Here is a 16,860-nt window from a genome sequence, read left to right on the forward strand (position 1 = left end):
TATAGTTTTTACCCCCCTCTCTCTAAATTATATTTAAAAAAATATTAAAATTTATTATTTTCTTTTTAAAACCAAATTTCCCTCAGTAATTTCTTTAATTTTCTATTTTTTAGCGATTATAAAGACTCCTAAGATGTGATATACCGGACATTATTTCTCGTTCTCACGTAACACTCGACATGTTTTTTGTTTGTCTTCTGTGTTTTTTCTTTGCCGAATAAACGATTCCAAATAAATTAAACAACATAGTCGGCGAGGTAGAAAAATCGATTTTACCCTTTTATAAACAACAGTAAATTCTTTTTATATTAATACAAAAAAAAAAAAAAATGCGGTTTCGTTTATGAACGCAATAAATAGTGAAACCACTAAGAACTTAGCCAGTTAGGTAGAAAACGGACACTTAGAAAATCGATTTTATTAAAAAAAAAAAAAAAAAAACGTTAAACAAGTAAAATTATTTTAAAAAAATAATATGGGGGCTATAGTCTATTTTAAAAAACAATATCTCCTTCAAGAACGATCATAAAATGTGTTTTCAATCGATATTTATTCAATAAGGGACCAGTTTTCCTACCTAGCGAAAGGGGACGAGTTTTCCGGGGTCGAGTTTTCCGGAGACGAGTTTTCCCGGGACGAGTTTTCCTAAATTCATTTATAACGTTATTTGATTATATACATGTGTATTATATACTGTACTGTATTTTGTTGCTAATTTTTAATGTCATATCCCGGCGTTCTACTGTATTTATCAGAAAACAGTTTATTTGCAAAATAATCAGAGAAATTAATATTTACATAAATATAAACGATCGTTAATTTGCTTTATCAAAAAATAGAAAAGCAGGCATGATTAGAAGATAAATTTGGTAATCATTTTTTCAACTAATACCCCCCTTTTTTTTAGCATTCTGCCAACATATTATTTTCAAGAAAATTTTTAAGAAAATTAACATTAAAAAAACATTATTATTACTTATCTGTGCTTCCATATATTTGCAAGTGGTGGTTGATTGGTGGATCTCATGGTGTTGTTTATTTGTATCCAATGGCGCTGTCTTCAAAAGCGAACACAACACGTTTTCATGGAGAAGTGTATTTTATGCTAATCGAAAGAGCGGAATAATAATACCCTACAAGATTAGAATTGATTTAAAGGTTAGTCAAAAATGCTAATAATAATTGTATTTTGCAAGAAAGTTTTTTTGTTTTTTTTTTTAACCGAAAACAAAAACGAACTTTTTTTTTAACCTGGGAAGAACGCGAAAGAAAAAAACAACAAACAAAAAAAACCTATGTTAACGATAACATTAATTATTTATGATTAATTAAACAGATATTTGTGATGTCTGTTCAAAAAAAAAAAAAAAAAAAAAAAAAAAAGGCGACAGATCAAATAAGGGAAATATATCGTGAAACAAGGGAGTTTTTTTTTTAATTGTTAAGTGAAAGTACAGAATAGGGCGGACGAACGAGAATCCTTCTCCTAAGTTTAACCGGCATTCTGAAGTTGGTATTTTTTATTTTATTTATTATTATTTTTCTTTCTTTCTTTTCTTTTTTTTTTTTACGAACCAACCTAGCGTAGTATAAACACCTCAACCTCCCATGTTAAGAACGGCTTTCGGAATAAACATACCCAACCTCGAAAACCCTATTACCGTGTCAAAGGGAGAGTCGGGCGCCATTTTTGATTTTCTAATACATCGGTAAACACTGTATGTTTTTCGAGCTGAATAAACATGTTACATTTAATAAAAACACTAAAAACATATCCAGTTAGGTAGAAAAGTAACTGATCTTGCCTTTGATAATATTTATTTGTTATATATTTTTTTTTTTTTTTTTTTGACAACTTTTTCGAATCTATGTGTACAGTAATACAAACCCGAAATTTAGTTTAGATATAGAATTTAGATTAGAAGTTCGGTATAAGTTAGCTGGTGATTCCAATTTGTACTTGATGTAATTCAATGGCTAAATAGACTACTGAAAACCTTCTGCGCATGTCTTGTAAGGGAGCTGTAGCTGTGTTCTTGGAAAGGAAACGTTGGCGTAGGGTCCACCCACACTCTTCGTCAAGTGCCTTTTTTTTTTTTTTTTTTTTTTTGCCGGAGATTATAGTTATAGGTAATTATTAACAGGAAAATTGGTGCAAGTCCAGATTAGCACGTGTGGCGAACAAAAACCTTTAGAAGTACCTTTTATTTTCTTGAATAAAAAAAACTGCTCGACGAGAAAACGACTTTTTGTTTTAATAATTATTTTTGAATTTTTGCGACCTGCCCCAGCGTAGTATAAACACCCCATGTTAAGAACGGCTTTCGGAATAAACACCCTCTCAACCTCGAAAGTAGTTCTTAACATGGAGTTGGGAGGGTGTTTATTCCGAAAGCTGTTCTTAACATGGGGTGTTTATACTACGCTGGGGCCACTGGGACAGGTCATAAAAAAAATACCTGGTGCTCCTTGGGCGTTGAGTTCCATGGCGACCATAAAAAAAAAAAAATTAACGGGTAAACTACAACAGAACACCGACCTATAAATTATTTTTATTTTATTTTTTTAATAGGTTTTTGGGGTCGCTGACAACGAATCTGATATTCAAACCCGTCGCAAATTTACCGTTTGCATGGTATTAACCCCTGAACCCTAGCACTATTTTGTGCCAACTCACCGCCATCGTTTATGCTATTCTTACATGATGCGTTCGCGCATGGACGCGCGTAGTAAGGTGACTTGTCACATCGCGGAAGAATTTTTTAGCAGACATTTAAAATAACAAAGTTCTCAAAAAAAAAAAAAAAATGTTTCATTTTTCTGTGTTACGTAGGTTTTGATGGTTTTTTAATTGACCTAAAAAATTAAGTTTTCACGAACGGTCTACAAAAGCATTTTTATTTTTCGTTTTTTTTTTTTTTAATTTTTTTTTTTTTCCAATTATAAAACTTGTACAACAATACAACATTTAACAGGTGCGGCTTCTGCAGTCTAATTTACTGTTTTTCCGTAAGTAACTTAAACTGCAGAAGCTACGGAAAACGGTAAATTAAACTGCAGAAACACCTGTTAAATGTTGTACAAGTTTTATAATTGAAACTCCCCACCCCCCTTCAAAAAAAAAAAAACGAAAAATAAAAAGGCTTCCGTTCGGGAAAACTTGCTTTTTTAGATCAATTAAAAAAGCATCGAAAACTACGTAACACAGAAAAATGAACCACATTTTTTTGTTTTTGAAAACTTTCTTGTTGTTTTAAATGTCAGCTAAAAAATTCTTCCGCGATGTGACAAGTCACCTTACTACGCGCGTCCATGCGCGAACGCATCATCTAAGAATCATAAACGATGGCGGTGAGTTGGCACAAAATAGTGCTAGGGTTCAGGGATTAATACCATGCAAACGGTAAATTTGCGACGGGTTTAAATACCAGATTCGTTGTCAGCAACCCCGAAAACCTTAAAAAAAAAAAAAAAAGAAATTATTATAGGTCGGTATTCTGTTGTAGTTAAAGTAAACATTTACCCATTAAATTTTTCTGCTGGTCGCCATGGAACTCAACGCCCATTGAGTATCAAATACCTTATTTTTTATTCAAATATAAAAGTTAAAATTTCAATTTGGCTATAACTTTGCGATTTTCGGATTATTTTACTTATTTAAAAATTTTTTTAGCCGGATTTAACAAACAAACAAAATGAAAACAAAAACAATTTTGGGGCTTATGCACTTATGTTACCGTGATTTTGTTAATGGTTTAAGTGCCTCTCCCAATGTTTTAAGTGTTTTTAAATGTTTGGAGCTTGTGCCAATATCTCCCGCACCATTAAATCCGGTAATGAATAGCAAAATAATCCGAAAATCGCAAAGTTCAAGCCAAATTGAAATTTTTATCCATACCCCCCCCACCCCACCCCAAAAACAAGCGCAAAGTTTAAGCCAAAATAATAATTAAAAAAAAAAAAAAAAAGCCGCACACGCCAAAATTACTTTCCTTTTAAGAATAATGAATGCTCGCTCAACGAACTGCGTACAACATCGGCGCCGATGCATATTTTTTTGCTAATATGAAAGTTAAGTCTGTTATCGACGATAATCCGCAGAAAAAATAAAAAAACATGAAAAGGAATTATTTTTACAGCAAGGAGTGAGGGTAACTCATTGAGGTCCGAAGGGCGAAAGTTTGTTCAGGTTCGCCAAGCATACTATAAAAAGTATAGGGGAGGTGATTATTCTCGTTCAGGTCCGCCCAGATTAGTTACAAAATACCCTCCCCATGTGTTCTTTATTGTTGTAGCGAAATCCGACAACAAATTAGATAAATATTACTGCATTATTACATAAAACATGTACGTTGTACAAATAGATGATTGTGTGACATCCACCCACCACTAATAGCAATAAGATGGACTGACTTATTTCCCTTTAATGCTTTTTATTTGTATACAAACTTGAAATTTTTGTTAAAACTATTTTCATTCATAATTTTTTATTTTATCGTTTTTCGTAATTTTTTGACATTTTCATTACTGCAACATGACAATTCAGTAGATACCATGGTACTTGTGCATTTATTCCACCATGCTGAAATAATGATTTTGAAAGCAATTCTTATCATGGGGAGAGGGTGTTTTGTAACTATTCTGTGCTTCCACCTAACAATTTAATAATAAAAATAAAGATATTGTGAAGCATTGTCGGAAATTTATCTTGTTTCCAGATAAATTTGACGCGAAAGTAACTAGCCTGAAAAAAAAAAGCATGAAATAAAAGGAGGGGGGGGGTAAAGACTGAAATATAAAGGTCTTGTTTCAAAACGAAGAAGAGATTTTATTTACAATAAAATTAGTTGCAAATTTTTCCCTTTGCAGGCATTAAATTCAAAGAACGCCAAGGTAACATAATGAAAAAAATAATACTGGTTCTCATATTAAAATGTCGTATTCATGAACAAACAATATTATGATTCAAAATAGTAGTTCCTTATCACACTCTCATATGTAATAAATTTTAGGAGCGTACTCACAAATGTAAAGCCAGTCAGGCACGTGCCTTTTTCTTTTTTATCTCTTAGTTCTTTTAAATCATTATACTCCCTCCAATTACGTGCAGACCGTAGCCACGTAATATAAGGTCTTTTTAAAAAATGAAACTCCTTCCAAATACGTGCAAACTGTAGCCACATATAATGTCTTCATAAGTTTGCCTCATCGCGTGTCCGGGGTATTCTTGCCAGGCCTTCTTCTTTGAAGGAGGCTCGTCAAAATTCCATTTTGTTTTCAGCGCCAGGCAATGAAACGAACATCCAATATCCTCATCGCCGGAATTTCAAAAGGGGGCGAATCTCGCGCTGGGCTCGTGACGTCATCAAGAAGCTAGCATTTCCCTTTTCTCAAATTAAAGGGAGTTTCATACAAACCCCAAATGTACGAAACTAAGAATCATAAAAGATACGAAATTCAAAAAATCAAATACAAGAACCAGATAAAAAATAATAAAAGTAAACGGGGGGGGGGTGCACTATTATTGATACAAAAAAAATTCCAACAACTTGAATATAACCTGAAAAAAACTATTTAAAATAGCGCTGTGGCAAAAGTGAACAAGCACCAATACCATTGGTTTCACTTAAAATTCAATATTTCAATTTTCAAATTTCGCTACAATAACGAAGAACCTCCCCATGTTAAGAATGGCTTTCTAAATAGCGTCATTATTTCAGGGTGATACAATAAATACATAAGTACCAATTTAGTTAAAAAACAGCAATTAAATTAAATTAAAATTTGTATAATTTCCAATTCTGTTTTTGTAAATTTATATAAAAAATTTATATAAAAAAAATTTTTTTTTTTTTTTTTTTTTTTTTGTTACATAGGCATCACCACATTATCAAGGCCAAGAGGCCACTCAAGGATAAGGGTTAAAGAGTGTACAGTAGAAATTGGACAATATAGTAATCATTAGTAATGAAAATTTGGTAACTTATATGGAACGGCTCATCAAGAACTTATTTACGTTAGACTTGAACACAACCATATTGTAGTCAGCCGAAAAGCAGGAAAACGGAAGACAATTCCACAGGCGTGCAGTTCTAAGAAAGAAGCTTTGTTCATGGAATCTACGTTAAGTTTAGGCACAGATAAGGAGTGGGGGGAATTATTGATAGTGTTTACAGCTAGACGAGTGTTTCTTGTGAAAGTTTGGCGGGGGGGGGGACCATAGATTGAAACTCAGTCGAACACTTTCCATGAAAATAACGACACATCAGAGACAAACTCGCAACATCTCTTCTGTGAGATAGAGGTTGCAAGAAAGAGAAAAGGACATCTCCTACGAGGCTACGAAGTCTATTTTGAACTCTATCAAGCAGGACAAGTCCTTTCTAGCAGCTCCTGCCCAGATGTGGCAACAGTATTCCATCCTTGGACGTACCTGGCTCTTATATAGATAGAGAATAGCATCAGCAGTGAGATATTTACCGGATCGATAGAAAGATCCCACCATTTTTCCAGCGGCCTTGGCAACAGATTTGATGTACGTGTTCCATTTAAGATCAGGAGTAATGGTCAAGCCCAGAAGCTTGTCAAAACTTGAGGCCTCCTGAAGACGAGAGCCATTCATTTCAATTGATGCCAGATGTGGATCAGAATGTTGATGATGTAAAGAGAGAAGCTTGGTTTTAGATGCATTAAAAGTAACCAGCCACTCCTTTCCCCATTGTACTACGTGCTCAAGATCAGAGAGAGAATTGGAGAGAACTTGGTCGTTTACTGTCTTAGATGTGCTATTATAAATGGTAGTGTCGTCAGCATAAATGTCTACAAATGATGAAAGGATGTGATTTGGAAGATCATTAATGTAGATCAGGAAAAGAGTTGGGCCCAGGATGGACCCCTGAGGGACACCAGCATTAATACTGTGAGCTTCTGATTTTTACCCCTCAACTACTACTCTTATGAACCTATCAGAAAGAAATGATTTAATAATTGAGAAGGCATTTCCAGCTATACCATAGCTAGAGATCTTATGAAGTAAACCTTTATGCCATACCCTATCAAAGGCCTTAGATATGTCAAGAGCAATTGCCCTAGAAAGGTTGCCTCCGTCGAGAGATTTGCTAATCCTATGAGATATAACTGTAAGCACATCTGCTGTAGATCTAGCAGAACGGAAACCATATTGAGTGTCACTAAGAAGATTATTTTTGTTGAGATGGTTGATTACTTCTGTATTTAACACAGATTCCAGCAACTTACTCATGACGCACAGGAGACTTATTGGCCTGTAGGGGGATGAGCGATCACCTGAATTCTTAAATACAGGGCATACTGATGAAATTTTCCAGGGAGATGGGAAACTATTCTCCTTAAGACAACGTTTAAACAGTTTTGTAAGTATGGGTGCTAGTTCAGGTTGAAGTTTTTTGAGTACTATAATTGGAATACCATCAGGGCCAGTTGCTTTACTGGATTCAAGGTTTTTGATTAGCTTGGCAACATCATGTACAGATATACGTATATCACATAGCGTGTTTTCTGATACAGGAGGAAATATTGGGGGTTGGCGGCCTTGGTCGCAAAGGGTAGAATTCGCTGCAAAGTTCTTGACAAAGAGTTTGACTTTGTCTGATGCTGACGAGATTACCTCAGGTTCATTGATAATAGTTGGGATGGAGCACACGCTTCTGTTCAGGATTCTGTTTGCTATTTGCCAAAACTGGTGGGAACCAAGCGGCTGCTCAGCTACTTTGGACTTAACAGATTGAGCATACAACTCTCTTGCGTTCTTTATTACTTTCTTACAATGGTTGCTGGCAGTCCTGAAAGCGGCTTTAGTTTCCATACATCTATTACGTTGGAAACAGTGGAAAAAGTGATTTCTGTGCGCAATAGCACCAGTACATTCTGGAGAGAACCATGGCTGGCTGTTAGGTTTTTGCTGAAACTTTTTCGAGGATATGAAACGGTCAATACCTACAATTAACCATTCCGTCAGGTCTAATACTATAGAGGACACATCCTTTTTAAACATGGAATGCAGAGGTAGATCAGATATAAATGTACGGAAGCTATCCCAGTCAGCCTTAGTGTATCAATATACTGTACGATGGAGAGGTACGTCTGGGGACATATTACATTTCATTTTTATTCTTATTGATACAACAGAGTGGTCGGAAGATCCAAGAGGCGACAGAACAGAAACTGAACATAGTTCAGGGCAAGTTGTGAGAAAAAGGTCTAGTAGGCTCGCATACTGGCCGTCATTATCGGGCACACGGGTGGGTTCCTGAACAATCTGAGTGAGGTCATAGGCAATGGAGAAATCATGACAGAACCTCCCCTCATCATCGGTCTTGTTTGAGTGGGTCAATCATTCCACATTGTGAACATTGAAGTCTCCACATATGTGAATGTTAGCTGAAGGATAAGCAGATAGGACTTGGTCAATTTTCTCAGATATGCTTTGAAAGATAGTAACTCCGCTGTTGTGGGGGCGATAGAGAGTAAATATAAATGCAGTAGTGTGAGCTAAAGCAACCCTGAAGCACATATAGGGTAAGTTAGGATCTTCCCTGGAGATGTCCCTACCACATGAAAAGCTATCTTTAATATAGGCACATATTCCATGCCCATGGCGATCTTGGGGGTCAGATTTAGAAGTTAAGTTAGAGTATCCTTTAATTGCGAACTCTTCTAGGGAAATAGCCTGTCCAATGCCAGTTTCACTTAAAAATAAAAGGTCTGGTTTAGTCTCCTGTAATTGGGTTTCAACCTCTGGAAGGTTAGAACGTAGACCCCTGATGTTGGAGAAGGAGACATGGTAGTAGGGGTCTATGTTGGAAGTTGGAGAACCGGGTTTAATCGTGTATTTTTTCTTGAAACTTGTCATGATGAAATTTTGGAATTGGTGGACTAGGTCGTCAGATTTACTTAGAGCAGGACAGAGAGGGGAAACTAAGAGAGAAAAAGAAACGAAGAATTTTTTTTTTTATTTGTAGCTAATAAGGTAAAGCCGTAACAATTACCCACTAGTATGGCATCGAGAGGCCCCACCAGGAGCTACTGCATGGTCCAGAATCCATTCACCAAATTGCAATACAGCAGCCCCAGTACTTTGCACCTGCTGATAGGACAGCCTCCTTAGTGGTTAATCCAAGGTTCGGGTCCCTGACTATCAGGCGGATAACGTCAGCCCAGACAAAACGTTTACCTCCAGCACCCTTACTAGTGACATGGCTACAAGGATAGACATAGAAACAGAAAATTTCCGCCATCTCTGCCAACTGTTCGCGCAAAATACTGCCAACCTAGAAAACAGCTATTTCTTCTCCCTTTGTCAGAAAAATCACTCATTAAAAAATGAGGACTGAGGGACAAATAAGAAGCGAGAGTAACAGGAGCTGCCGATAACGCATCCACAATGCGTTTTCTACTCTCCATTAAAAAAAATAAATAAATAAAAAAAAATTATTAAGTATTCTACTTAATAAAAGTCCAACAGACGTGTTTAAGGGAAAGTATGGTGATAGATTCCCCTCTAACGAACTAAAAATGAGTACAATTTCGTAATCTATTTTTGCAATCAACTCAGTAGATAAATAAACATTTATGGACGAGAAAAAAAGCTAGCATTTAATAAAACAGAAATACATAAATTGAATACTGAAATAAAATGTAGTTATTAATATTTGAATCTAAAAATAAAAAGTACGAATTAATATTGAAATCACTTATCTCAACAAAAACACTTCCGTCTCCAAAATGCAAACTGTAGTGAAGAATTTAAGTTTTAACAGCGTTCAGAAGATTTTTTTTTTTAAATTAACTGTTAAAAGAAAAGCGTGATTTTATTCTGAACTTTAGCTAGTCACATTTTAAGAAACTTACGATATAAAAGAAAAGCGGAAGGGGGGGGTTCTTCCGAAGTTAGTTGGTGACGTTATAAGTAATTGCGAGATAAGATGGAAGCCGGAATTAAGGGGTGGGGACTGAAAAGGATAATATAATGGATTGAGTATACAATATTTAAGATCAGCTCGGTAGATAAATAAACATTTATGGACGAGAAAAAAGCTAGCATTTAATAAAACAGAAATACATAAATTAAATACTGAAATAAAATTTGTTAAACAAATGAAGCATGCCTGGTCCCCCATGAGTGCACAGTGAATGAGGCATTTGACCTCCCCCCCCCCCTCATTTAGCCCCAAAAGTCCCCAGGAGAAAATGAACAAACAGTGCAGTTTTAGGCCTTAACATATGCGAATTTGAGTTCTGCACTATGCAAAAAAAAAAAAAAAGAAACAAGTCCATCATTTGCCCCTCCCTCATTTATCCCCTGAAGTCCCTAAGACCTTAACATATTTCAATTTAAGTTCAGCACCATGCAAAACTGCTAAATAGACATACACAGAAAATTTTGGACAAATAATAGTCCCTAAAATGGAGCGTTTTATTAGCCCTAATAGAGTCCTGGGGCCCACCCAAGAGTTATCGCAAAGTATAGACAAACAAAATTACATAGAAATCAGTTGATTACAACTTTTAGAAAGTTTTATAAAAATCCAGGGCATCATTTTTTTATTTTTTTTTTAATAAGTACAAAAGTGTCAATTTTAGCCATTTTAACCTGAAAGGCATCCCTAAGGGGGGGGGGGGGCAATCCAGAGTTTTCCCGGAAAATCCGTTCTGTTACTTTTTTTACTCGTATCATGTGCAATGTTTGTGCAAAATTTCAAAAAAAATTCCAAAGCGTAGTTATTGAAACGAACGGACGGACAAGGGTGAATTTACAGGTCCTGGGTCTACCCTCCTTTTGTCGGGTGGGGTGGGGGGAGAATTACCAAACGATTCGTGAATAGAAAATTATTACAAAGTTGTTCTTCCATAGAAAAACATCCGTTTCTAAGCGAACTAAAGAGAACCTGTTTTAACTTGTCTATGCGATCATATTTTCTGCCAATATCAATTACCCCCTTCTTCCCCCCCCCAAAAAAAAAATCAAATCAATTCAGAAATAAATTCAATTCAATTTAATTTATGCTTTTTAATTATCAAGAAACAGATTTAATCAAGATAAACTATTTTAATGTTTCCTCTCGTTTGTTATTCCTAATTGTCTCCCTTCCAACATGTTTTTTTTTGTTCCATTGTACTATAGGGTTCGTTAGAATATCCCCTACCTCGAATATTTGATTAAAAGTAAATGTGGATCTTACATTTTATTGTTATTTTCATGGCAAGTGCTCGTCTGAGCTCCAATCTATGCCCCTCCTTTGCTAAATTTTCACGAAAACAGTTGTCTAGCTAAAACCACTATCAATTTTCACCACTCTTAATCTAAATGTATATTTCATAAACAAAGCTTCTTTCTTAGAACTACACTGTACGCCTGTGGAACTCTTTCCAGCTGACTACAATATGGTTGTCTTCAAGTCTAACGTAAACAAGTTCTTGATGAGCCGTTCCCCTTAAGTAATCCTATTTACCAAATTTCCACTACTAACAATTATATTGTCACATTGACTACTGTACATTCATTTTTCTATAAAGGAGTCACCACTTATCATTTTATTTTTTATTTATTTATTTTTTTTTTTGTCGTTAAATAAAAATCTAATTTACTATTTTTAAAGTGTCCAATGACACTTTTACAGAATGGGTCTGTAATTGGATATTGGCCTATTGGCTTTAGTCTTGAAAAAGGTAAAAGGAAAACAGCAAACAGGAAGAAAGTCCCACAACCTTGCAGTTCTTGAAAAGATGCTACTTGAATAGGAAGCTGTCTTACAATGAGGTATTAAAACGATGAATTGATGGAGACCACTGGACCAACGAGTCAAACAAGCTGGAACAAAGGAAGCAGGGAATAGATCAGACAATTTAGAGGAACACATGCCATAATAGTATTTGTAGAAATGACTGAGACTAGCAACATCACGTCTGTGAGAGAGAGAGAGAGGTTGCAGTGAAGAAGAAAGTGTGGGACCAATCAAATTACAGATATGCTTATGCAGTTTATCAAGAACCTTGAAATGGGATTCACCAACCCAAATATGACAACAGTACTCCATATATGGTCTGATAGTAGATTTGTAGACGATAGCCTCACGTGTGAGAAAGTGTTTAGAGCGATAGAGAGAACTGATTTTACAAGAATCAGAAAGAGCAACGATAAAGTATAACTTTATCCACATGTTTGCACATGTAGACCCGACACGTAGTTTCAGTTGCAAAGGACACAAAGACAAAGGATAAGTCAAAGTTGCTTTTTCATGCAACGACGACATTTATTTTCTCATTCTCCTGCTACACATGACTTGCTGTTATGGCTGTGACATCTCTCACGTGATCGCTTTTCTAACGTGCTCTCATTTCTTTTTATAGTCCTTTTTTTTTTTTTCTTACTGTGACATCCTTTAACTCCCAACTCTGTACTTGCATATAGTTGCCATACGTTTTCTGTTATATATGAACTCCAAGAAAGATTTGATTATATGTTAAACAAAAATAAAAAAAGCAACATAAATCCAATAGAAAAAAAAGATGCAAGAAAAAAAAAAAAATGTAGAAGAAATGTAAAAAAAAAAAAAAAAATTAAATAAGAAAGAAAATAGTTACATCAACTCGGCTAAGTTTTCTTTTATCATTACAAGAATCATACATACAAATCCACATGCGCACATACTTTGATGTAAACATCCAGTGTAGCGGCAAATCCTGGGAACACCAACCTGAAAGAACAGTTGGAAATGACTTACATACCATACATTATGACCATGTAATCCCTATAGCCACCTACCTTGAAAATGCTGCTGTGAAACTTGACATAGTTATATGGAATAAGTCAGAGATAGTTACAACCTTGGTTAAAGTTATTGTCCCTAATGATGGACGTCTGAACAGAGCTGAAAGGGAGAAACAGACCAAATATCAAGGTCTCATGTATGATATGAAAAGAAACTAGAATCTTAGGGAGATATCAATCATACCAGTTATTATTAGTGCCACGGGGCTTAAGAAGAAGAACCTGAAGTCCTACCTAACTAATATTCCTGGTGAACCAAGTGCAAAAGAGATCCAGACAATTGTACTTAAGGGAACAATGAGGATACTAAAAAGAGCTTTCGGTTGGTTTCAATAAAACGCAGGGGAATGTTGGCAGCTGGTTTGGCTGCCTCATACCCAGCATTACAATCTTCAAAGGAAGAAAATTTAAAAAAAAAAAAAATGCAACTTTACTATAGTGTGTTGTCCCACCCAATCATGTATTTTCAAAAGCATTTCAAGGGAAAATCATTATTACATACTTACGTGTCATGTCAAAATTAGTATAAATTCCAAAATTTATGAAACATTGTCCAGAAGAAGACTTGCTAAAGCTAATTTTCAGAAAAAAAAAGTGTAGTATGACGGCCACCGAGAGTAAGAAGACCTGTTAACTGAAAAATGCATGCAGGCAATGTAGGTAAGATTTGTCAGACTGTCAGTACTATATGAGAGCCATTTGAAAAAGAGCAATAAAACATTTTTAAAAAGAAAAAGGAAACACAGTTCGATTAATACTGAAACTGAACTTTATTCAATATAAAATATAAATATCTATATAAAATTAAGTAATTTTGAAGCAATATACAATTTAATACTGATAAAACTGAATTATGAAGTTAGGAAACAAAGAATTTAAAAACATATTAAACACCAACGATTAATAATTTTAAAAGTGAAAACCATCGATAAATAATTATAAGAATGAAAACAAACGATGAAATACAAAAAATTGAAATAAACAAATAATTTAAATACAAACAAACAATAAAAGTTACTAGTGCAGAAATATATTTTTTTAATTTAATTTAGAGAAAAATCACATGGGTTGAATGTTATTTTTTGGAACTTTAGAGATTATTCGGACTAATGTTCTCATCTTGCGTGTTTAGTTCACAACGTTTTATCATCGAATCTTGACTTCTCCTTTATTACATCCTCAGGCCGAAAATGATGTTCACATACCTAAAAACATAATTAAAGAAAACATTCATACCATAATGTAAACTATTGCTAAAATCTAAGAAAAGATAGTAAACAAACATTTACAATAATAATCACAGTGTAGTATCTGTTCTGATGCTACACTTCATTTGTTCTGTCCTCGGTCAGTGGAGGAGAAATCCTTCATGACTGAGACAATTTTTATTTTATTTTTGTTCCTATCCAGAGTGCCCCTTTTTGGGGAGCTAAATTTTCCCACATTAAAACCCGATCTTGTGTCTAACTGTGCCCTCGTGGGGAGGCAAGTAAATAAATTTAAAAAAATATATATTTTTGACAAATATTCTCATGTAAAAATTATTTGTTTATAATTCTAAAAAGAAACAATTTTAATATATAACGCTCAGTCACGGCTAATTTCATTAATAGCTGCGTGGTGAATAATTTTCAAACCGACTTCAGAAAAAAATATAGAACTTTCAGATTTGTTTTACTGTACACATAGATTCGAAAAAGTTGTCACAAAACAAATATAGAATAAAATGTTATCAAAGGCAAGATAAGTTACTTTTCTACCTAACTGGATATGTTTTTAATGTTTATATTTAATGTAACATGTTTATTCAGCTCGATGTATTGGAAAATTTTGAATGGCAGCCGACTCTCTCTTTGAGGTGGTAAGTTTGGGAAAATGAGTTATAAATAAAAAACAGACAAAATACTGTTAGAAACTCGCTCAATATATGTTACCATGACATAGGCTGACATATATTTGGCAGGTTTTTAACAGTATTTTGACTGGTTTTTATTTATAACTCGTTTTCCCAAACTTACCGTCTCTGAGAGAGAGTCGGACGCCATTTTGAATTTTCCAATACATCGGTAAACACTATATGTTTTTTAGAGCTGAATAAACATGTTACATTAAATATAAAAACTAAAAACATATCCAGTTGGGTAGAAAAGTAACTTATCTTGCCTTTGATAACATTTATTTGTTCTATATTTGTTTTGTGACAACTTTTTCGAACCTATGTGTACAGTAAAACAAACCCGAACTTTCAAATATTTGGACATACTCAATGAAAGGTTTTATTTATTATTAAAAAAAAACATTTTGAAAAATATTCTCATATAAAAATTATTTATTTATAATTCTAAAAAGAAACAATCAATTTTAATATATAACGCTCAGTCACGGCTAATTTCATTAAGCCACGTGGTGAATAATTTTCAAACCGACTTTAGAAAAAAATATAGAACTTTTAAATATTTGGACATACTCAATGAAAGATTTTATTTATTATTAAAAAAACATTTTGACAGTTATCCTCATGTAAAAATTATTTGTTTTTAATGTTAAAACCTAAAACAAAATTAATTTAAATTTTCAATCTTCCTGATAGACTTTTTAGCCTTATAATAAATATAAGTCTCAGTCATTTCTACAAATACTAGCCTTATAAGAAAATAAACAGTTAAATATATCAACATAATATTTGCTGTATTAGCAATAAATAGTATTGGTTCTGTAATTTATATTAGCAATGTTATCAAACGTTATGAAAGTACTTGAATACAGTTCTAATTAAATACACGTTTAATTATTAACAAATAACATTACTTACTTTACTATATTTGGTTGGAATAAAATTTTCCCTTCTACTGGCACGTATCCAAATTGAGAAAATATATTTACTTTGAGGGCTTTTAGATAATTTCCCCAGCAATTTGTAACAATGCAAGAATACACCATGTTAGACAGCAAACTGAAAACTAGACGAAACTGCTGCTGATAGCCTAGATCATATCCCTACAAGTAAATCTGATAGTGAGGTCACGCTGTCATGTGCATCGGCCTTCTTTACTCTCGGTAGCCGTGGTAGTACTATCAAGAATAAGCAAGATGGCAAACTTGAAAGCAGTTATCTCCCCCTGATTTCAAGGTTTCAATTCTTTTTACATATAATTATTTTTCTACTGGACCATTTTTCATAATTTTTGTAATTTATATTAATTTTGGCATGATATGTAAGTATGTCAATGTTTTTAATAAATTTTTTCAAAGACACACTATAATAAAATTGCACCCACACTTTCTACAAAGCCCTAATTTTCATTACATTATCCCTTACATCTGTGATTTAAATAAATTGCATTTTTGTTGCTTCATGGATGTCATCTGCCACTTTTTGTTGTCATATACATAAATGTCCAGACATGATAAAACACATATTTATTCATTTTAACAGTATTAAATTCTTGGTCCCATTTTCTCAGTGCAAAGTTTGCATTGCAATAAATGCGTTTGGTTATTGATCTTTCATAAGACAGTTTAAATGCTGTTTGGGTCTGACTTTGATAATCTGGCAAGAAAATTCATCCTATTTTGTCTTTTGGATCATTTTCTGTGCTTTTTATTTTATTTTATTTTTGTTTGTTTTTCAACTCCTCTTTCTATACTTTTTCTCCCTCTCAAAGGTAAACCAATTATCAAGGAACCATGGCAGCAGATGAGGAAAATTTGAATGCCAGTGGACAGTTTTCTTTCCGAGGCATCGAGTATGTCATCTTCATGACATCTGACAAAGATAGAGAGAGTTTTACTGTTGAGGTTGAAGACAAACTGACCTTCGATCATTGGGAGGGAACTTTTGATGTTGACTGTAAGTATAATTTTTTTTTTATCTGGTGTACTTGTCTTCACTACTGTAGACTTTATTTGCTACATTTCGCTAGTGACTTCCTGTCTGTGATGTAATATCCTGTTATATAGTCCTAATTGTAAACTTAAAACTTTTTACAGAATTTTTTATTTTCTTAATCTCTTAACATGCACATTGCTGCATTTTTAGTGGACTGCATAGA

At 34.0% G+C, this 16,860-nt stretch overlaps 1 protein-coding gene across 2 annotated transcripts in view; it reads left to right on the forward strand.

The window, feature by feature from the left end:
* The first annotated feature begins 998 nt into the window (after positions 1-998).
* The window catches only part of LOC145297692 (centrosomal protein CCDC61-like), a 60,281-nt gene continuing 44,419 nt past the window's right edge, over positions 999-16,860 (forward strand). The window contains exons 1-2 of one of the 2 annotated variants that reach the window (XM_080143891.1): positions 999-1,158; positions 16,474-16,658. In XM_080143891.1, coding sequence (XP_080000017.1) covers positions 16,496-16,658 — 163 coding nt within the window. In that variant the 5' untranslated portion in view covers positions 999-1,158; positions 16,474-16,495. Of the gene's footprint in view, positions 1,159-1,264; positions 1,510-16,473; positions 16,659-16,860 lie in introns of those variants that run through there. The other variant, XM_080143892.1, reaches the window with a different exon arrangement.

This window comes from Euprymna scolopes, chromosome 18, assembly GCF_053919585.1.
Source record: "Euprymna scolopes isolate OS-2025 chromosome 18, ASM5391958v1, whole genome shotgun sequence".
In the NCBI taxonomy this organism is placed as follows: Eukaryota; Metazoa; Mollusca; class Cephalopoda; order Sepiida; family Sepiolidae; genus Euprymna; species Euprymna scolopes.